This window comes from Trichechus manatus, unplaced genomic scaffold (genome assembly GCF_000243295.1).
Source record: "Trichechus manatus latirostris isolate Lorelei unplaced genomic scaffold, TriManLat1.0 scaffold00026, whole genome shotgun sequence".
Classification (NCBI taxonomy): domain Eukaryota; kingdom Metazoa; phylum Chordata; class Mammalia; order Sirenia; family Trichechidae; genus Trichechus; species Trichechus manatus.
In genome coordinates this window covers 3174413-3197491 of record NW_004443962.1, presented here as the reverse complement: position 1 = coordinate 3197491, position 23079 = coordinate 3174413, and the positions used below count along the sequence as shown (strand labels likewise).

Sequence of the window (23079 nt, the reverse complement as noted above, 5' to 3'; positions counted from 1 at the left end):
TGTTCTCTTCATTCTCCCTTGCTCCCGAAGGCAAGAGACCAGTGGAGTATCTTAGATGGCTGCTCACAGGCTTTTAAGACCCCAGATGCTAGTCACCAAGGTAGATGTAGAACATTGGCTTTATAAACTGTGTTATGGCTTATATCATTTTTATATATTTCTTCTCATTATCTTTTCAATTTTGAATACTTTGGATGCTGCTTATTCACTCACATCTGCAGCTGACTGTTCATGCATATCCAGAATTAAACCTTGTAGTAGTAGTAGTAGTAAAAATTGTATGATCTTTCATGTTCTTATATAATTCTTATATAACAGAATAGTATTTACTAGGATTTTATTGCTTTTCAATATATATGTTTAGTGTTTGCTCAAGATTTTATTGAGTATATGTTTTAGAATTATATAGAGGTCACTAATTTTATATAAAAATGGACAAATTTTGTATCTGTGTAAAATAATACCTTATCTCTTATAAAGGTTTCTTCTTTCTTCAGCTGAAATTAGTTTTCCTAAAGGTTTTAGGTAAGAATTAAACCTTGACCAAAATAAGGAAAAAAACCTTCCATAAAGCTCTTTTTGTGCTTCTTGAATACTAAAGAAAAAAAAGTGAAAACATGTAATTTTGGAAAAGTCATATCGTCACATGAAAATATTTCATATTTATTCAGAAATTTTACTCTTGGTTGTATTTTATTGGAGGAAATTTTATTATTGAAAAGCAGACTTAAAATGGAGAAAAGATACAAGTATAATAAAGCCTGGGTATTTACCCATTGGAGTCCCTGGGTAGAGCAAATGGTTAAAGTGCTCAGCTGCTAACCAAAAGGTTGGAGGTTCGGGTCCACCCAGAGGCACCTCAAAAGAAAGGCCTGGTGATCTACTTCCATAAAAATCAGCTGTTGAAAGTCTATGGAGCATAGTTCTACTCTGACACATATGGGGTCACCATGAGTCAGAGTCAACTTGGCAGCAACTTTTTTTTTTTTACCCATTACCCATCTTTAACAGTTATCAACATTTTGTTGATCTTGTTTCACTTCCTGTCATTTGAAGATGGCAGCCGCCACCATTATCTCACCTATAAATACCTCAGTATGTACCTCTAGAAGATAACATGTTTTAAAAACACAGCCATAATACTATTATCACACTTAACAAAATTAACTTTTATCTGATATCCAGTTCATATTCCAGTTTCTCTGCCTGTCCCAAAAAATCTCTTAAATTTTTCCAACGTGTTTTTTTCGGTCAGAATCCAAATAACGATTGTGTTGATTACAATTAATCTGTAATAGTTACCTTTTCTCACCCCTCACCCATAATCAGTTTGTTGAAGAAACCATCGTGTGTTTGGCTGATTGCTACCTCTTGTTTCTCTTCCCTTCCCTTCCTAGTTCCTCCTTTACATGTAGGCTTTATTGAGTGACAGGTTGACTGGTACATCGTTCTATTGTCGTTTTGTTCTGTTTCCTTGGATAATATATGCACACACATACATAGCTGTACACATGTTGCCTCCCCTCTTTTTTTTAACATATAAGATTGCACACTGTAAGTTCTGTTTTGCACCTCTTTTCCACTTTTAACAGTATATCCTGGAAGTCATTCCCTATCAGTATATAGAAATCTTGCTCTTTTTTTTTTTTTTTCTTTTTTTTTAAAACATAGTATTCTGTTGGGTATATGCAGCATAGTTTTTAAAGATTTATTTTTTTGGAGGGATTACTTAGACTGTGTGTGTGTTTTGTTTTTTAGACTGGAACTCTTACTGAAGATGGTTTAGATCTTTGGGGGATTCAACGAGTGGAAAATACACGGTAAAGACTAGTTAGACTTGATACTTTATTATTTAATTTTCAATAAATATTTTATTGTATGAAGCATTCAGACATATAGGAAGTACATAATAGACAGCAGTGTACTTACCACCAAGATTAAACAGATAATACTTCGCCGTATTTGCTTCAGATCTCTTCTTTTATAAGATTTAAAATGATACGGATATTAGTAAAGTCCCACCTGTCCCTTTCCCCATGCCAACCACCATTCTGACGTTGTTTTATTATTTTCATATGTTTTTACATTTTCACTACATATCTATCTGTAAACAGGACAGATTTGTATGTTTTACAAAATTGTGTGAGTAATATCTATATGTTTTTATTGCTTTTTTTCCTCTAAACATTGTTTTCAAGATTTTTCTGTGTTGATATGTATAGATCTAGTTTATTAATTTTAATGTCTGTGTAGTGTTCTGTTACCGGATTAAACCATGGTATCTATTTCTCTACTAAGAGATAAGTTTCGTTTTTTTCTCCTTCTTCCCTCTCTACTTCCACAGAGAGTGCTGCAGTGACCGTTTTTGTGAACATGTGGTTGTGTTTCAGTAAAGTAGATCCCTAAAAGCAGAAATGCTGGGTCATTGCACATGCTTTACTGTTACTTTTGTAACTTGGAGGTTTCTGGACCAGGCAGTAGCATATGTTCAAGCCTGAACTCATTCTTTATTGTATAATACATTGAGAGGTTATGCCCTAAAACCAGACTTTGTTTGAATCCTTGTACTGCCACTTACGGGCTGTGCAACCTTGGGCAAAGCCACTTAGCCCTTCTTCTTCAGTTTTTTCTCTATAAAACAGGGGTAATAAAACACCTTCCCATGGCGTGAGGATGATATGAGTGAGCATATATGAAACTCTTAGAACACTGTCTAGTGCATGGTAAACATTATGTAGATATTAGCTAATTTCATGACCTTTGGGTGGGGGGAAAGAAACAAGTTTATTCTTAGTTGAGCCTTTGGATCTGTAGCTAAATTTTTTTCTAGTGTTTTCTTTTTCCAGGGATGTAGCTCTTCAGGAGTACTGGCCTTATTGAATGAGAGGGACTCTCAGCTCTAGCTCCCCACTTGTTTGGGACCAGGCCTTTGTCTTCTGTCCCTCTGTAAATGCCAAAGGCCAAGTCTTCAGGGCACTGAGATGGCCCGCCCTTCTTTCTCCAGCAGGGAGTCACAACATCAGCCCAAGGCCACACCCTTCTGCTTTTCCTTTCCCTGTATTTCTGGCACTTGAAGATTTCTCTTTCTGATTGCCTTTCAATTTTGCATCTACACGATTGTTAACACATCAGTTTAGTGTTTTTACAAGAGTTTTAAGGTATTCTAATCCACCATATGGCCAGAAGTAGGAGTCTTTATTGTTATTTAGTATTTAGTATTTTCTGTAGTATCAGGTCTGGCTTAATTATTCATAATCTAAGATAATGTATATTAGGCACATGTAACTTTCTTGGAAGAAAATGTTTTTGGATGCGAAAAACTATAGTGAAAATTAATATGTGCAGGAATATTATTATTATTATATTACATTTTATTTCCGTTTTTAAAATTATAAAACCTGGAAAGGCCTGTTAGATAATTGTCTTCACTCTTGGGATTTGTGTCATACTATGAATCTAATTCAGTACATTTTCTATTTAGTTTTCTTTTGCCAGAAACAAACGTTTGCAATAAGATGTTGGTAAAATCCCAGTTTGTTGCTTGTATGGCTACTTGTCATTCACTTACAAAAATTGAAGGAGTGCTCTCTGGTGATCCACTCGATTTAAAAATGTTTGAAGCTATTGGATGGGTAAGTTCAATATTTTAAAATACAAGTAGAATTTTTTTTTTCTTACTCCAACATGAAACAAGTAGGATGCATATAAGCACCCATACACTTTCCCTCTTAAATCTCATTGCCTTTGGGAAAATATAGTAAAAATTCAATAATGAAGCTGTAGAAGGACTGTTTCTGCTAGTTGCTCTGACAGCAGTCTGTCTTGTGCTGTGTTTTTGGTGGTGTTAGTTGCTGTCAAGGCAGCGCTGGCTCAAGGTGACCTTGTGAATAACAGAATGGTCCTGCACCAGAACTTCAAGCTCCTCAGGATCAATCGTGTACTACAAGAGAAGCTAATATATAATTTCTAAGAACCTCACATCGCTGGAGAAATACCTGTAGTTGTGTAGAAAGTGTCCTCTTACCTTGAATAGAGCATGACCTGCTCAGGCACCTGCTTTAATTTTATAAGATAAACTAGCTATCAGCAGCTTGTGGCAGTAGGCTGGAAGTCATTCAGATGATCTTCAGTGGCACAATTCATTGGTAATTGGCAAAAAGTATAAAGTGTCTGCAGTGTTCCTTTGTACCCATTTTCCTGGGTCCTTACACACACACACTGTATTTTATTTGTTTTTAAAGTTTCCTTCTTAGCAGTTCTCTCTGAGGTCAGTTTTGTTTCATTTTTTCAGACTTGATTTTTTCCTTTGTGCTTCTGGTTTTCGTTATACATCTCTGTGGTCCTTTCATACTTAAGGATGAGGGTCTGCGTTGATCATTCCGGGTGGCCGCAGTGAGGTTTCTCACCCTGTGTGTGTTGTCTGTTTTCCTGAGCGGACCCTCCCCTGGCTGGGAAGGCCGACAGGTGGAGCTTGTGTGTTGGAGTCTCACCAGCAGGCAGCCTTGCTGCCAGTGAGGAGTGGTCTTCAGGTTGTCTTCCTCTCCCACGCCCCCCCGCGCCGGCACAAGCTGGGCTTTGCTCTGGATTGCTGACTCTCCTGTTAGCTGCCCTTACTGCTCTCAAAAGCTAGCTCCTGTTTCTAGGGAAGGACTTTTCTTTGTTTATTTCTTCATTTTGTTTTTACTTTGCTCAGCGGTTCTGTCTGTTGAGAAATGTTTCTACCCTCCTGTACATCCTGTCATGTTTATTCTGGGCTACTATTTCCTTCAGAATGTTTCGGTTTGTGCTTTGTCTCCATATTTGGTATTCCCCTCTCCTTCCTTTCTATGTATTTTTACATGTTTATTTCTTTTTTTTGCCCCTTGTTAGTATTTTGAAGGAGAGGTAGATGGGTGAGTGGATAAGTGTTCAACCTGCCACTTGATCTGAAGGCTCTTAATAAATACAACCACCCCTCACTGACCAACATGGTTAGGTTCCAAAGACCAGGTTGTTAATGCAAAAATGGAGGAGTGTTTTTCTGTTTTCAGACTATCCATTCGTCCAGGTTTTTTAATTTAGAAAATATGATCTTGGAAATAATAACAGCTAAGATTTACTGATCTGCTCATCACTGTGATGAGGGTCCCGTTACGGATTATTCCTCTGTGGAGAAGGAGGCTTGGAAGGGACACAGCTGGATAAAGCTGGGCTGTGTGACTGGAGGCCCCACGCAATGCTTAACCACTTCACCTTCCTCCTGTGCTGGCTCAGAGTGTCCCTCATGGAGCTGCCTCCAGGGCTCCCTGCAAGCCCTGTATTCCTGATCCCAGAGTCTGTTCTGCTCTCTGGGCTTGGCCAGTCACCGAGGCTCAAGGCTTCCTGCCAGGGCACTGGGAGCCTGGCCCCGCAGCTGGCCCCACCGAGGCGGAGGCTTCAGGCCCAGTTCGGCTCACTTTGGGATGTCGTTAAACTCGCACGCATTTCTTCCAAATACCCTGTCCTCCACTGGCAGGAGGGAGCGGTGGCCGCAGGGCGGTGTGGCCCAGCCTCCTGGAGGCCACCCAGTGACCCTCCTCGTGGGAGGGGACACTCTGCAGCCCTTGCTGTCATGCCCACTGCCTCGTTAATGTCAAAAATAGTCGGATAGTAGATTTTTTAACTACTGTTGTAAATGCAAAGTGTCAAATAAGCGAGAAGTAGGTGTACTTGTCAAATTTTTAATTCCCCAACAGAGGACCCATTTCATTTACAGAGAGAAAGGAAAATAGGACTGATTCATTTCTTATGACCTCTGAGGTGTCTCTCCAACTGAATAAATTCGGTGTTCTGTGTTTGTGTGCCCCTTTTTTAATGAGTTATGTAAGTTAGTTTGTATATGAGTATGTTTTATTGACCCTGAGATGCCTTGATGCTTGACTTTATCAGTAAGTATCAGTGGGTTGTTACCACATAATCAGACACAACCGCTGCTTGCTGTGATTCTAAGATGCCATATAATACAAGATGCATCTCAATTTCAGAGATACTAAAATGTGAAAAAAATGTGCCTTAGAATTGTGTAAGATTAGCTAATTGGTTACGGTTCTCCTCCCCATCATTTTCCCATTGATTAATAATTCCTTCAGTTACAGAGTCAAACTATAAATATAATTGTTTTGTGTGTTTATTTAACATAGGTTTTTGTTTGAACTTATTTCACCAAAAAAGTGTTTTAAAATATATTTTAGAGGGTTGGGTAGTAGTACCCTAACTAGGAGAAGTGTTCAAGCTGAATCGCTGAATTCACGTCTTTGTACCTCAGTCTGTTCTCTACCCAAGTGGTTCTACTGACCATATCTGAGCTCCATATGCTTTTCAGTCCTCTCCTATTAGCACAAAAGAATTCTGAGTGATGGACAGAAAAATTTTGGAACCCTCAGGAGCAAAGTTAGAGAAGTTTTTCTCGATTTCTTTACTTCTTAACGCTGCCTCTTCTCCCCCATGGGTTGCTAGGTAACTAACTAGCTTTGTTAATGTTTTGTTTTACTCATGTTAGTGATTTCATAGTGCTCATCTGTTCCTTGGACATAGATTTTTTTTTTTCTTTCAGTTCCCTGAAAATGGCGATAGTGTTTCATTTGAAAATGGAACCAGTAAATTAAATTTTGTGAAGCAATGCGTTGACATTTTTTCCCTCCCAGATTCTGCAAGAAGCCACTGAAGAGGAAACAGCACTTCATAATCAAATTATGCCCACTGTGGTTCGCCCTCCAAAACAGTTGCTTCCTGAATTCACACCTACAGCAAACCAAGAAATGGTACGATGTCACAGCTTGGATGACACTGCTAATACTCACATTTAAGTTTCATTTTGTAATGTTACCAGAACAGGAAATCACAAGTCTTTTATTTGAATATTTTAACTGAATTTATCAGAAACTACACTTCTAGTGTGTTGCAGGCAATCTTTGTAAATCATTGAGATTTTATTCTCAGGTCCATTACTTTGCCTTCTTATTTACTGAGTGGCTTAGTGCTTTACACTTTATACACAGTCAATTGTTCTGAATTGCATCGGCATACCTGTAATTTAATAAAAAGAGTATGTGAAAGAATTTATTTTTAGGTGAGTTCTTTAATAATGTGTTCCCCTTAGTTTATTTTAGTACTTAATATGTTAACATTTTCAGGATAGCAGATAATTGGAAAATATTCAAGAGCATACTTTTTCAAAAGGGGAGGTGGTAGAGAGGGAGTCTTGAATCCTGTCTTTGAAATAATCGAAGTTCCTCACTGTTCTCCAAATAATGTTTTGTGACTGCTTAGCAAGTTTTTCTTTTAACTTGAGTATTTATATCACATGAACTTAATCCGTGCTGTTTGTTCTTTTTGTTTCGTTTCTAGGAGCTGTTTGAACTTCCAGTAAGTGAAGAATGTTTACTTCTTCCCCAAGTATATTTGTCTTTATTCTTAAGGAGTAATAAATACTTTGTGCATCTTTTGAAATTATGTAGGCTAATTATGAGATAGGGATTGTTCGCCAGTTCCCATTTTCTTCGGCTTTGCAACGTATGAGTGTGGTTACAAAGGTGCTTTGGGATAAGAAGATGGACGCCTACATGAAGGGGGCACCCGAGGTCATCGCCAGTCTCTGTAAGCCTGACACAGGTCAGGAGAGAAATCACTAGGCTTTGTAAAATTATGGTGTTTGTATACGCTTTTATTAGCAATTCTAACAATGATCTACTCTCTTCTTTCAAAAAGTGCCGGCTGATTTTGAAAAAGTTCTAGAAAAATACACTAAAGAGGGCTTCCGTGTGATTGCTCTTGCCCACAGAAAATTGGAGTCGAAACTGACATGGCACAAAGTACAGAACGTCAACAGGTAGGGTTGACGAACAGTCTTTCTGTGATTTTTCCAGTAGTGTATCATTTATGCTTGTGCACATCAAGTCATGCACGGTGATTTGTACATAGTTGGGTATTTAGTAGGTATGTATTGAATGTCTGCAAGTATACATAATGCAATTCGTGTTTAAGGGGATTGAGATTAAAGTACATTTTTCCATTGTCTAATTTCCTTTCATTCTATATTGACTCTGCTTATGTTTGCTTAATGTTACCGTAACATTGTATGTTTTTCTAGTAACTCTTTAGAACTGGTTTCAATTCATTAAGTATTTATTGAGTGCTTACTATGTGCCAGGCATGTTCTAGGAACAGTGAACATAATTCTGCAGAAGTTTATTTTTCCCAGACCATCTGTCTACTTGTGTTTTCCTCAGTGGTTGGAACTAAGCACTGATTAGGTCAGAGTATCATGAGGTACATTAACCACTTCTCCATCTCCATTCCCACTCTTCTCCACGCCTCCCAAGTCAAATGGCATTACCAGTGTCACATTTCCTTCCATTTATAAATATGCGTTTAAGGTCAAACATTGTCACTTCTGCTGTAACTGATGGACCTTTGAGGATAGCAGTTTTGTTTAGGAGTATTTAATGGTGTACCCAGCATTTTGTAAGCGATCAGAAATATTTATTGCTGTCCTGCCAGTTTGGCCTGTTGAATAGCTGAGCATTCTCTTCCATTCCATTCCCACTGCCATTGTCTCTAATTCATCTCTTTTCTTCAGTCTTGCTTCTTTTTAACCTGTGCTCCACAGTGCCTCTAGAGAGGGCATTTTAACATTCATATCTGATACCAGAGTCTTACCTGAAATTCTTATCAATGGCCCCCCATCACCTCCTGGAGAAGTTCTCAAGAAGGGATATGCGTGGGGCAGGGAAACAACAATAACAGATACACCTAATTTTAAAAAAATGGACGAATGATGCAGACAGATAAGTATCGGGAGAAGACATACAAGTGGCCAGTAAACACATGGAAATGATGTGACTCTTCAGTTATCAGGAGCTACAAAATCAAACCACAGTGACACATCACTTCTCTCTTGTGAGGCTGGCAGAATTGGAAAGATTGGTACTACCTAGTGTGAGCAAATGTTTGGGAGAGTTTCAACAACATACTGCTAATTTACACCACTGTAAATTCATAAAGCTGCCTGAAAAACACCCGGGTAGTACTTGTCAAAATTTAAAGTTGCGTTTATACGTTGACCCACTAGTGCAGCCCTAGAAATGCAGCCTCAAGAAATAGTCTATATTGGCATAAGTGTCCTGTTTAAACAGTGTAAACAGCATAATACTCACCAAGAGGGCAGTGGTAAAACTATGGGCTGTTGTTGTGCATCTGTTAAATACGCCAGGCCCATTGAGTGGAAAGGGTAGAACAATGTTTATAGTGCAGTCCTGTTTTCTGCATGAGGACTAAAGGAGTGGGGTGGGCAACGAAATAACTAAAGGAAAAAACTGCATGAGGAGTTCTGCCTCAAAACTGTTAAAACAGTATTTGGGGGATGTGGTCTAAGCATGAATCAGCCTGTCCTCATTATTCATGGATTACATTTTTGTGAATCTGTCTACTCACTAAAATGTATTTGTAACCCCAATTGATGCTCTGGCGGTTTCGCGGTTGTTTGCCGACTTGCGCCGAGTGGTGAAAAATTTGAGTCACCTGGTGAGGTCGGACATTCCCAGCTGAGGTCAAGCAGGGTGACGCTTTGTTTCAGCTCTCATGCTGTAGACAGCTGCCCGTTTTGCGGTCTGTTTAGTGCCGCGCTTTTTACATTTTTGTGCTTTTTGTTGGTGATTTCACTGTTTAAAACGCCGAAGCATAGTGCTGAAATGCTGCTTGGGGTTCGTAAGTGCAGGAAAGCTGTGATGAACCTTCGAGAAAATCACGTGTTAGACAAGCTGCCTTCAGGCACGGGGTATAGTGCTGTTCACAGTTTATTTGTTAATGAAACAATAATACGTATGAAATAAGGTGTTTTTAAACAAAATTACACAAAAAGCAAACTAACGTAGCCCTGTCCTTCCCTTAGAAGCAGTGGTTCAACGTTCACCAGTATTCATGGTGCATTTATAGAACATAACTGCCATGAGTAACAAGCATTGACTGTATTTTGAAAAAAGCACTACCCAAGTGATTCTGATGCATATTCGTGGTTGGGAACCACAGACCTATAATATTAAAACCTGATTCTTAAGAAGGGCGTAGTGGACTGTTCTCTCTTTACAGCTTAGTCTTTTGGCTCCCCCCACCCCTTCAGAAATTCCAGTTATCTTGAATTCCCTATCACTTTTGAGCCTGTCGTATTCAGACATCCTCCCATGCCCTTGGAATACCTGTTCTTTCTCCCGTGATTACGCTACCCCTCCGCATCAACCTTCCTCTTGCCCTTTCTCCTTCTCTGCTCCTCCTCCTCATTCATTCATCCTTACTCTTAGACTTTCTCAGTGTTTCCCTTCTGCTTTGTAGAAACAGATGTTGATAGCTTGAGCCTTTATGTCTTGAATTGAATATTGCACTATTTATTAATTAGAGGACAAGATTTCCATGGTCTGTATCATTCCCAGGAGAGTTCAGAAATCGGCTGCAGCCAGAAACTAGTGCCTCCTAGGAAAATGGCTACAGTGCTTTGGCGCAGCAGTTTCAAAGCTCTGTGCTTTGAAATGCGTTTTCAGGTTGTAAGGTTTTTTTTTTTTCTCCTCTTATCACCAGCAGTATTATTCTCATCAAGTGTCCTAGCTATTCTTTAATATCTTTACCACCCATCGTTGTAAATTATATATTTCAAAGATGATTAGGTTTCATTGCTACATACTTCAAGCACATTTATTGAATTTTTGTATAGAAAAATCACTTGGTTATTGCAAGTCTGAAATTCTAGTCCCTAACCTCAAGCCTCTCTTCCCCCTTTGAAAATAATGTTTTTATGATATTATTTTGGTAGCTTGAAATGTCTTAGTGATACAGCTGTCACTGAACAGACTTTGTCTCTACTGTAGTGTTGAAGCACACATTATTTTTGTGTGCTCCTCTGTTTGCTTGTCGATTTGCACATGAAAGTAGAGATCGTCTCTTTTCATCTTTCCGATGACTGGCATCATGCGTGGTGCATAGACAACTCAGCTATTTGAAGGCATAGCATCTTTATAGCTATACTGAATATTAGTAAATATTCTAAAAGACCCATCTCCTGGGGAAATGTCAGTGTCGGACTGCTAATGGTTCTTCTCTCCCATTTCCAAAATTACAGTTTTATAGAATTGATCAAAGACATGGGAACGAATCTACTGCTTGCCCGTGATACGTGTTTTTCCTTTTCTCTTGACTGTAAAGTCAAGAACAGATTTATTTATGGTCGTGCGTATTTTAGATATGCTACAGAATGAATATTCCTTAGAATTAGAAGTATCTTACAAACAGATGATCTTTATATATCATGTTTCAAAGGGCGACACGTAATTTCAAAACAGTATTTCTTGGGGATTTTTTTTCAGATTTAAAATTTTTGAGATATTGAACTCATAAGTGTACACATTTATGATTTATTCACTGTATTAAATGTTTTAATTTATAATTTATAGATATTTTAAGTTACTTTATTACTGTGATCGTTCTTTTGACTAAGCTGTTCGTTTGTTAAAACTTTTCCCCCCCGCAGAGATACCATCGAAAACAACATGGATTTTCTGGGATTAATTGTAATGCAAAACAAATTAAAGCAAGAAACCCCTGCAGTGCTGGCGGCTCTGCATAACGCTGACATTCGTACAGTCATGGTCACAGGTTAGACTCCTAACACAGAGTGTGGCTTAGAGCTTAAGTTGTATGGTATGAGGAATCAGCAGTGGTAAAAGCATTTTATATGGTGGCTCCATCTTACCTTACCCTATTTCAGCTCTGAATATCTTTGAGGTATGAAAGTATCTCTGCAGTACTGTACTCTGAGGTCTCCCAGATTCTATTTGTAGTGTAGTAAAATAGTGACGAGCACACTGTGTAAATCTAAGTGTTGCTGCTTTTTGCTACCTCTCTTTAATCATATCTTGCCTATAGCACTTAACTGTACTTTGCTTTGTTTTAGTTATTTGCAGATTTATCTTCTCTACTGAAATATAAGATTCTTGTACTTCTTTCAGGGTCCTCTACAATTTTCAGAACTGTGCCTAATCCATAAAAATGATTAGTAGGTATTTGTTAGATTTAAATTTTTATAAGAGTATGTTGTCATCGTGACTTGGATTTATAATGGTGAAAGTTGCCTATTTTTTTGGTTTGTTTTGTTCTTTTGACTGTACTGCACCTGAATGATTCTCCTGCTGTTGTTATACTGTTGATAATATTAACTAATTCCTATTCCTTAGCTGTGTGAAATTTGTGACAGCTCCAGGTTTTTTCCTGAGCAATTAATCATGTTTAAGATACTCACTTTATGGCGTTTATGTGCTCAGTATGATTTATACTGAAGCCTGTGAGAGCCGGAGCTCAGTGGGATGGCCTGGTTTTTCCAAGCCTCAAAGTTTTCTGCCTTCAATAGGGTGCAGTCTTACCACTTTTCTGTCGCTTGTTTTAGTGGAAATTATTTGAATTTTCCTTATCTGACAGGTTTCTGCCTTACACAGGTTCTGGCTTTCAGAGGTTTTACTGTATGTGGAAATGGCCTGTGTACATTTTTTTAAGATTTAGACTGAGGTCCATTAAATACCATACATATTGTCATATAGCTCAAGCTAACTAAGTCCATTAGCATCCCAACAATTCTTAGTTCTGATGTCTCCTTCAGGACAGTTTCTGTCTGCATCTCCTTCCCCACTTTCCATCTGTATCTCTTCCCCCTCTTACGCCGCATGACAGAATCTGGCTGTGTTTCCCAAGGAGGTCATAGGAAGATGCCTTTGGAAATAGTGTGTGGGAACTGGAGGAAGCGGTATCTTGCGCTTCATTACTGATCGCAGTGGGATCCCCAAACTCAGTCCTGTCCTTGAAGTGCTTGTCCTCAGTTCTTTCCTTCTCATGACTGATAGGTTTTCTCTTGTTTCTGTTTATATCTAGCTGCCTTGCTGACCTCTTTGCAATCTTGCTTTTGTAATTCATTCTGTTCTGTCACATTGCTCTTGTATTCTTGCATGTACCACCAGTCACTCTGAGGTTAGTTCAACAAATAGTTGGTGAGTGCCTCCTCTGTATGTAGCACTGTGCCAGGTAGTTTGTGGGTACAAACAGTGCATGACGGAAGAAGACGGAGAATTGTATCTGGCTTTAAAAAGTGTGGGTGAAAATGCTCTGAGTATTTAGCATATGTGTGTTTGAGTTATTCGAGGCTTTCTCTGATTAAGCGTGCCATTGTTTTGTTATATCTAAATTCCAAGAGTCAGGACCATACATTATCCTCCTTCTGCCTAGCCCAGTCACGGGTGATGTTGTAGATTCTCAGGAAGTACTTGTTGTACGATACATTCATGTTTCCATTTAATTTTAACGGATTTAAAATATCTGAAAATTAGGTGACAACATGTTGACTGCTCTCTCCGTGGCTAGAGACTGTGGGATGATTCTTCCTCAGGATAAAGTTATTATTGCTGAAGCATTACCCCCAAAGGATGGAAAAGTTGCCAAGATAAATTGGCATTATGCAGACACCGTTAGCCAGTGCAGTAGTTCGTCGGCAATTGACTCGGAGGTAATGTTGAGATGAATTTTCTCTTTAGAAACTTGCTCATTTGAATTTAGCCTGAAAAAAAAAAAGGGGCTTTAAAACAAAACAAAAAAAAACTAAATAAAGACAAGCCTGTGTTGTCTCCTCAGAGATTGTGATTCAGTAAGACTGGGGTAGACCCGGGAATCTCAATTTTTAAATTCTGATATTTAGTTAGAGTTGAGAACCACAGTTCTGAATCTAAGAATCCCAAATATTTGTCCTGTTTTTAAAGCATTCAGTGATAAATGATGCAAGGGATCCATAATATTAAATTCATTGATTGTTTTAAAATGAAGCTTATTATTTAGCTTTCTGTAAGGTTTTTTTTTTTTTAACTTAGTAAAATTGAATTTCCTTTTTACTTTACATTTTAAGCTTTCAGTGTCTTATATAAAATACCAAAGGAAGAATTCAGTTTGGGAACAAATACGTTTACAGTAGGATGTATTACTTGGTTTGGCTACCTACATACTTTTCTCAATGTCTTATCCACAGGCTATTCCAGTGAAGCTGGCCCACGACAGCTTAGAGGACCTTCGGGTGACTCGTTATCATTTTGCAATGAATGGAAAATCATTTTCGGTGATACAGGAGCATTTTCAAGACCTCGTTCCTAAGGTGGGTGATTTGGGTTTATGTGTGTGTTCACCTGAGTACACTGTGAGTAGTATTTTGAGAAATTCATCTTTTTTACAGCTGATGTTGCATGGCACCGTGTTTGCTCGTATGGCACCTGATCAGAAGACACAGTTGGTAGAAGCATTACAAAACGTAGAGTAAGTAATGGTTTTCTTTTTTTAAAATAAATTATAGTTCATTTTCAAATCCAGAAAAATAACATTTCATGTATGTGTAACTGTCACCTATAGAGTACCTGAGAACTTTTAAGTGCCTCTTTGAAATAGGCCCATGTGCTCATTTATTTAGCTAAGGTATAATATCCACATTTCCTTTTCCAGGTAGTATCTATGAGGTATAGTTTATTCACTCAAGTGCTCTATGTTGATAGGAGTGACTTGATAGTTTTAGTAAGCAGTTGTGTTTCAGGTTTACAAAGGGAGAAATATTTACTGATAGCCTTAAAAAATAAGCATAATTAAGATTAAACTGACCTAAGTCCTTTGCTCTAAAGATTAGGAAATTGAGACCCCAAAAGATAAACTGATCTGCCCATATGTGACAGAAACAGGACAATATCCCAGGTCGTTTGACCTGCTGGCTGGTGCTGATTTGCATATCAACATGTCTGCGGTCAATTTGAAGAAAAGATTTATTAGTCCCACTGGTGGAATCTTTGTTTGCTAGCTCTTCATAATACTGTATCGAAGAAATCTTAAATGAAATTTGTGTTGTGTATTTTAAAAAATTAATTAAAATCTAAAAATTTGTGTTTGCTTCTTAGTTACTATGTAGGGATGTGTGGTGATGGTGCAAATGATTGTGGTGTAAGTACAATTTTTGTGATTTACTTTATAGTTCTCACTTTGGTCTAAATCAGATTCACAAAACTCGACCACTTTGCTTCTTGAAATCCTTAGGCTTTGAAGAGGGCACATGGAGGCATTTCCTTGTCTGAGCTTGAGGCTTCGGTGGCATCTCCATTTACCTCCAAAACGCCTAGTATTTCCTGTGTGCCAAACCTTATCAGGTAATACAAATGGACGTTTTCCCCATTATCTCTTTGTGTCCTGCTCTAATAATATAGAAGGGAAGATTGTCAGAGAAAGTATTGTGAATTTGTTCTAATGGCATATTAGCAAAGGTGATCTGTAACTTAGGAACAGATTGATCACTGTTCTTCATGTCTTCCAGTTCTGCTTTGCTCGTGTCTTTTGGTAGAAAAGCACCTGGTAGCTGTTGAATGGTGATGTTCATCTCAGGATATAATTGTGCCTTGTAGCGGGAGTTGACAATGTTATTATTCACATGCCAACGTTTGTGTTCACAGGGAAGGCCGTGCTGCTCTCATAACTTCGTTCTGTGTATTTAAATTTATGGCTTTGTACAGCATTATCCAGTACTTCAGTGTTACTCTGCTGTATTCCGTGAGTACTAACATTGCTTACAGATATGGCACTTAGTGTTAAGACATTTAAATTAAGAGATGAAGCATATATATTTGGTTTTGAATGTGTCCATTAATAATGGAACCTACATAAGTAGCCTTTATAAATTTAACCTTCAGTTTACTGTATCTTAAGTAACAGACTGAAATTATTAATCTGGAATAACATTTCCCTTAAGGCTGACAACTATGGCTGAAGCCTGGAGAATAAAAGATAATTGTTTTCTTTTTTGTCTTTAGCACAGATTGGACATCTTTTTTAGAACTCTTCAAAATGTCAAGCTCTGGCATATTTTAGAATTGTAGTTAACCTTTACCGGAATAGACCATAATGAGAAGAGATGCTTCAGCATAGTGTGTAGGACTGCTGTATTTGGAGGAGAAAGGGCATAAGGGTGTCCCTGTGTATGCTGCTGGATTTCATAGTTGAAGTGCTCTCATGTTCATTTCCCTCTAAATGAACATCAGTGACATCTCAAGGAGCCTTTGTGAAACTATCCCTTTTTTACCGTTTGTAGAAAGTACCAGAAGGGATGGAGTTAGATATTAGAGGAAGCTTCAAGATAGCAATTTTAAAAAATGTTGAATATTGTGAGTAAAAGTGTGTGTTTTCTTTTTGCAAAAAAAAAAAAATTCTTATCAAATGAATTTTAAGGAGATATCTTTTATACTACTAAATTAAATATTTGTAAATATATTACATTATATTTCAAAGGCAAGTGTATTTCATTTTTTAAACAAGTCCAGTGTTACTTTAAAGTTGGTTATTACTGTGAAAGAACAAACTAAAGCCAGGGTAAATGGGAACAATGCCATAGAAACAGTCACTGAAAACTAACTGTGTTTTAAAATTACTTCTGTAGATCTTAAGTAACCTAGGAGACTTCCAGTTTCTCTTCATTGACCTGGCAATCATTTTGGTAGTAGTTTTCACAAGTGAGTATTTTGCTTGGCTCTTGATTTCAAAGCATATTAAATTCTGAATCTGTGACATAAATTTTGCTAAATTTCCATCAGTTGTAACATAGCTCAGACTTCTCTGGTTTACTTATAAATGTGTTCTTTTATCATTAGTTTTTATGTTTTGCCCCATTGGGTTTATTGCTGGCACCATTTTTTTTTTTTTCCCTATAATATTTGAGAGTAAGTTGGAGACATGTCCCTTTGCCCCTGAATATTTTAGCGTGTATTTCCTAAAAACAAAAGCCATTCTCTTATGTAACTAAGTACAGTTATAAAGATCAGGAAATTTAACATTGATACAGTATTATTATCTAATCCATAGCCCATATTCGAGTTTTGTCATTTGTCCCAGTAATATCCTTTATACCTATTTTTGCCCCTAGTCGAAAATCCAGTCCAGGTTAATAAATTTCAGTTAGTTGTCATGTCTGTTTAGTCTTCTTTAATCTTCATCTGGAACAATCCCTCAGCCTTTTTTGGGGCTTCTTGGTGTTGACATTTAGAACAGCACTGGCCAGCTAATGTGGATTTGTCTGAAGTATTCTCATTAGATTCAGGCTATGAATTTTTGGCAGGAATATCACAGAAGTGATAGTGTCCTTCTAAATGTATCGTATAAGGAGACATAAGATATTGGTTTGCTTCATTGGTGATTGGCATAAAAATAATGATGGTAGTGAAATGTAACCCACTGAATAAAATAAATACGTAGGGGTCCATATTGGAAAAAGAAAAGGGCGGGCGGGGAGGAGGAGGAAGGGAAAGAGGGAAGGAAGAACTGGGGAGAAGGGAAAGGGTAGGGTGCTAACTGATGGATATAGAAGGGATGATGGAGTTAGATCAGGGTTTCTCAATGGGCATTATTGATATTTTGGGCCAGATGTTGTGGGAGGCTGTCCTGTTCATTGTAGGAGGCTTAGCAGCATCTCTGGCTTCTACCCACTAGATGCCAGTAGCATCCCCCGAGTTGTAACAACCAGTGTATCTGCAGACATGTCACATAGCCCCTGGTGGACAAAACCACCCTCAGTTGAGACTGACTGAGTTAGACAATCTTCAGTGGATGCTAAAACTAGTAATGCTAAAACCAGGGAGGAGCAGAGTGGTAACAGTCTCAAAGTATGTCTTTATAATTACTTATTAATTACAAAGGGAAAAATAGAAACTTTACAGTGGAGAAACTCAGTGGATACTACCTTAATAAGTGATCAAAGTCTTTTTTAAAAAAAGAAGAACGTTACTGCTGTGTTTATATGCTTCACACCTTTGTTGATCTCTTCTAAAGAGGAAGAAAAATATTTTAATTGTAGCTTTGTGTCCTAGTTATCTAGTGCTGTTGTGACAGAAATACCACAAGTGGGTGGCTTTAGCAAACAGAAATTTATTTTCTCACAGTCAGGAGGCTAGAAGTCCGAATTCAGGGTGCCAGCTCTAGGGCAAGGCTTTCTCTCTCTCTCTGTCGGCTCTGGAGGAAGGTCCTCGTCTCTTTGAGCTTCTGCTCCTGGTCGATCTTCAGGTGGCTTAGCATCTCTCTTCCCCCATCTCTGCTAGCTGTTTTGCTTGTTTAATCTCTTTCATATCTCAAAACAAATTGGCTCAAGACAACACCCTACACTAACCCTGCCTCATTAACGTAACAGGGACAACCCATTCCCAAATGGGATTATAACCACAGGCATAAAAGGTAGGAATTACAGCGCGTGTTTTGGGGGGACACAGTTCAATCCATAATACTTTGCAATTAAAGATTCAGAAAATGATGACCTCTCAGTTAAATACATACAAGGGTGGTAATTAACCTTATAGTTTGTCTGCCTATATTTAACATTCTTTTTTTTAAATTTTAAATTTGTACTAATGTTTCTTCTGAATCTCAGTAGACCAATGTAAAAATTATTCCTGAAGCATTTTTGAAAAAGCCTAAATTGTTTTCTTTTGCAGATTTGTGTTTGGACATTTTCATATCAAAAGATTTGTTAGACAAAGATGTTTTTAAATGAATTGATTGTATCTTTGAAGTGACTAATTTGGATACAAACATTTCCTCTTTTCTCCTCAATATACAGTGAGTTTAAATCCGGCCTGGAAGGAACTTGTGGCACAAAAACCACCTTCGGGTCTCATATCCGGGACCCTCCTCTGCTCCGTTTTGTCTCAGATTATCATCTGCATTGGATTTCAGTCCTTGGGGTTCTTCTGGGTCAGGCAACAACCGTGGTATGAACAATGGCATCCACAGTCTGAGTAAGTTGGTCGATCGTGTAAAAGTCTGTGTACAGTGTGTGCAGTATACTACACGCGTATAAGAATAAGTCTGTGAACATTTATATAAAAATTTGCATGTATCTTGATTGAACACTTAACTACTTCGGTTTGTATTTGCCTTTATATTATGGTAACTTCATAGTGAAGAATCTGTGTGCAGGAAGATGGTCAGGCAAGGTCCTAATCGCCACTAACAAATGGAGACCATGGACCAGTTTCTTAATCTGCTACTAAGCCTTATGTTCCTTTAGCTGTAAAATGGGGAAGTTGAAACTAATTTCTAAGGTCTCTTCCAAACCCAAATGTTCATGCTTTTATTAAATTTTCTACCCCCAGTGTAGGAGATGGCATTTAAAAGTTTTAAACTTAAAAAAAGTACTAACTAGTTATTTATGGGTAGAGTGCTTATAGTTCACAAATTATAGCAGCGTTTCAATTAATTAAACATTTAAATTATTTACTGTGGTAATTTTGTGGAATTAAATTTTCAGACGCAAATATTTTTAATTTGCTGGATAGATTATTTGTCTTTGAACATTTTAGGAAACTTTAAAAAATGTAACATCACTATGTACGTGCTGCACGTGAAAAGGAATACGTAGGTGGGATTGTTTTTAAGAATCCTGCCAGAGTTCGTTTGTGGTGGATTAACATTTTGTTGTCATTTGTCTGTGCGCATAACGTATTTTTACGCAATTAACGTGTGCCTTCTATGTTTGTTCGCCAACCACGTCCTCCCACGGGGAGATATTTTCATCAGTGCTGCTATGCCAATTTTTTGTTTTAGTGTTGCTGTAAAAAAAGAAAATTAGCCTGGCACATTTACAGAAATACCTTGCTGGGGAGGGTGCAGTTGGCAAACAAATGTAGAAGGCATAGTATTTGTGTAAAAATATGGTAGTAGTTAATGTCTTTAATAATGGGTATTGGGGACTTCTTGTGCACACATATACCAGTTGCCATTGATTTCAACTCATGGCAACCCCATGGGTGTCAGCAGAACTGCGCTCCATAGAGTTTTCAGTGGCTGATTTTTTGGAAGTAGAGCACTATGCCATTCTTTCAAGGTTCCTTTGGGTGGACTTGAATCACCAACATTTTGGTTAATAGCCAAGCAGTTCTATATACTTTTGAGACTCCTGCCCAGAGCTAGAGATTATTGAGACCCAACTCAGTGCCAGGTGCTTTGTTGGCATTTACACAAACCTTATTACTCAGTCCCTATTGCACCCTGTGACGTAGCAGGTGACACTCAGATTTACGGATGAGGAAATGGGCTCAGAAAGATTAAATAACATTTCCTCAGTCACAGCTAGAAAGCGATAGAGCTAAGGTCAAAGCCAGGTTTGTTTACCTTCACTATGCTAAAATTATTCCTAAAATTAAAAAAAGAGTGGGGGACTTATATTTAAATGTTTTCTTACTTAATTCTGATTTTCTAACTGATTGGAATGCTGGACTATGGAGAAAACATTTAATGATCTTCTCCCTGCTCTTTGTATCTGGTATCTGGATATATTTGGCTGTTTTGCTGTAAATGGCACCTTATTTCTATTTATGTGATAGTAGTGATTCAGGGAGGTTAAGGTCAAATTGTTTTCATTTTAGGGGATTGGTACTGTTCAGTAATGCAGATTTTTGTATGTGTGTGTGTTCTAGTGCTTGTAATACAACAGGAGGCCTCTACTGGAACTCTTCACATTCTGACAATGTAACCGAACATGATGAGCATAATATACAAAATTATGAGAATACTACAGTGTTTTTTATCTCCAGTTTTCAGTACCTCATAGTGGCTATTGCCTTTTCAAAAGGAAAACCCTTCCGGCAACCTTGCTACAAGAATTGTAAGTTTGGCATTGATTTGATTTTTCACTTGCCTCCCTCCTTAAAAAGTAATGGAGAAGAATACAGTTATTAAATGTCCTTCCAGAATACAACAGATCTTCATAAATGGAATGAATCTCATGATTTAGGTGTTTACTGGACTTACTCTCATAGTAGTTGCCACCTTAATTTCAAAACTGAAGTCACCAGTGCTTTTCACGTCCTGTTACTTCGGGCTCCAGCTTTTATCTCTACACCCCATTGTAGAGGGAGTAGGACATCGAAACGGGCAGAGGTTCTCACATGTCTTCACTCTCACTCAGTCAGAACAGCAGTCACTGAACTTTGCATCTGTGGGATCTGCCTAGTACCAGCTGTTTTTCTTTGATTTCTTGGCTGTTACTGCTCATACTCACCTCTAGAATTCGTCATTGCTGTCACCTTTACATGCCACTGCAGAAGGGAAAGTAGAAAGGAAGGGAAGGAAGAAAGTATATTTGCATAGCTAGTTTTCATACAATTTTGGACCATAAAAAACTGACTTCACAAAAATCTAGATGAATAAATAAGGCATGGCACGTTATTGTCTGCCTGTGGCAATGGGATATAGCATTTTTGACTGATCAAAAGTAGGGCTTATGGAAAAAAGTCAGCTTCCTTATATAAATTGTCAGTGTTTTTTAAGAGAATATACTAATATCAGTATTTGAAAAATGGTTTATTCTTTTATTCATGTGAAACTTGAGATTTTTGTTGTATCTTAGAGTGAATAGTTGTTATTCTTTTGGTGTAAAGAAATGTCAGTGTACTGGTTAGCAAAATGCCATGCCACAGATTTTGGTATATGTCATAAGAATAGTAATTACTAGCATCTCTATCTTATGTTAGAGCTTAGAAAGCATTTTTAGATATATTATACCTTTTTTACTTCTGCCTTACACAGTTTGTACAGCAGGTTTTATTTATATTTTGGACAGGTAAGACTGTTCAAATATAAGTATCAACAGTGTTGAAATCTTTTTACTGGTAATTTTTTAAAGAACTGACGTTTCTTATTTAATAAATAGAAGCTATATTACTGAGAACCATTTAGAGCAATGCTGTGCCTTCCGTATTAGGTTAATCACTATACCTTTATAAGAATTTCTTAACTAAAATTAACTTATTATAAGATGAACTTAATAATTAAAGTTGATAAACTGGTTTTATATCAGGGCTTCAGACCGGTTCAGTCATGGCCGACCAAGTGCAGCAGGAACAGACCCAAAGTTTTACAATTAGGGTGATTCGACACAGTACCCATAAGGGGAAAAATGACATGTCAGAGCCCAAGCCCTGGAACGGGAGACATGAAAGAGGCGTAGTGAGCCGTGTCAGGAGCCAGATGCATGAGATTGGATTATTGGCAGGACTGTAGAGGGTGACACACATTCAGAGTGGCACGATTGGCTGCCATCTTCGAGTGGAGCGGTGCTGTTTCCCAGGCTGTTCAAAATCTGAGGGCGGGAGATTTGGTTGCTGTGCAGCATGTGTGCTGCCCTTGTTTTCTGAAAGGGAGATTTTCTAGCTGGGCTTCGACCCATCATTTTTCCTGTTCTGGGTACCGTGGCAAATCACCCAAATTTAAAAATTTCTGGTCTCTTCTGGTGACACTTCCTCAGCCTTGATTGAACCGGGCAGAACCTGTTTGAAACCCTGTTTTATATTTATTTCTCTGTATTTTTAAATTTCAAGGAAATACTGAACATGGTCAAGGGTAGCTAAAAATATCTATCAAAGGACAATGCTTTCTTTATATAAAGAAAACTGACATTCAGACTGGTTGGTAAGGTAGCCATGTCAGGAAAGTTAGTCTTAGGGACATAAGTAAATCCACCCTATCTGTACTTCTTCAATTAAAAAAGAAAGAATAGAAAAAAAATTTTGGTTGCCTGTTTCCTAAATTCATCTTTTATATTATCTGGAAAACTTCAAAAAACTTAAACGCTTAAAATATTTTGTATTCCCATTTTATTTCTTATTGACTCGAACAAGTATTTTCAACTCTTGATTGTTAATCATTAAGACTTTTTTTAAAATGCGTGTTAAATTATTTTATTAATCTTAAAAAGTAGGTTAGAATAACTTCCTAACCCGCAAAACCTTTGTCCTTGCAGTTCGTGCACTTCTGTCTGTGGAGAAACAGAAGTACATGCTGTCATAAAACATGTCTCCTGAAAAATACAAAGGGAACAGTAAATTAGATAAATGCATGTTTCTCATTTTCACCTCTTGTCTGTCTGTCTGTCATTGGAGTCTCCTCATTTTGGAATATAGATGTTACTCATGGTCAAAGAAAGAAAAGTAGAGAAGACAGGAAAAAGTGACAGAAATAAAGTATAAATGGGAT

At 37.8% G+C, this 23079-nt stretch overlaps 1 protein-coding gene across 7 annotated transcripts in view; it reads left to right on the top strand.

Annotated features, from left to right (window-relative positions):
- The window catches only part of ATP13A3 (ATPase 13A3), a 100225-nt gene that overhangs the window by 46776 nt on the left and 30370 nt on the right, over positions 1–23079 (top strand). For all 7 annotated transcript variants that reach the window (XR_002823604.1, XM_023728713.1, XM_023728715.1 and 4 more), the window contains 16 exons: positions 1759–1820; positions 3482–3632; positions 6663–6779; positions 7366–7383; positions 7476–7629; positions 7726–7846; positions 11534–11658; positions 13377–13552; positions 14066–14188; positions 14267–14346; positions 14973–15015; positions 15109–15218; positions 15519–15615; positions 16499–16571; positions 18665–18842; positions 20523–20710. Coding sequence is in view for 6 of the 7 variants with exons in the window: in XM_023728713.1 (XP_023584481.1) it covers positions 1759–1820; positions 3482–3632; positions 6663–6779; positions 7366–7383; positions 7476–7629; positions 7726–7846; positions 11534–11658; positions 13377–13552; positions 14066–14188; positions 14267–14346; positions 14973–15015; positions 15109–15218; positions 15519–15615; positions 16499–16571; positions 18665–18842; positions 20523–20710 (1816 nt within the window). In the remaining variant the exon portion in view is untranslated. The remainder of the gene's footprint in view (positions 1–1758; positions 1821–3481; positions 3633–6662; positions 6780–7365; positions 7384–7475; positions 7630–7725; positions 7847–11533; positions 11659–13376; positions 13553–14065; positions 14189–14266; positions 14347–14972; positions 15016–15108; positions 15219–15518; positions 15616–16498; positions 16572–18664; positions 18843–20522; positions 20711–23079) is intronic.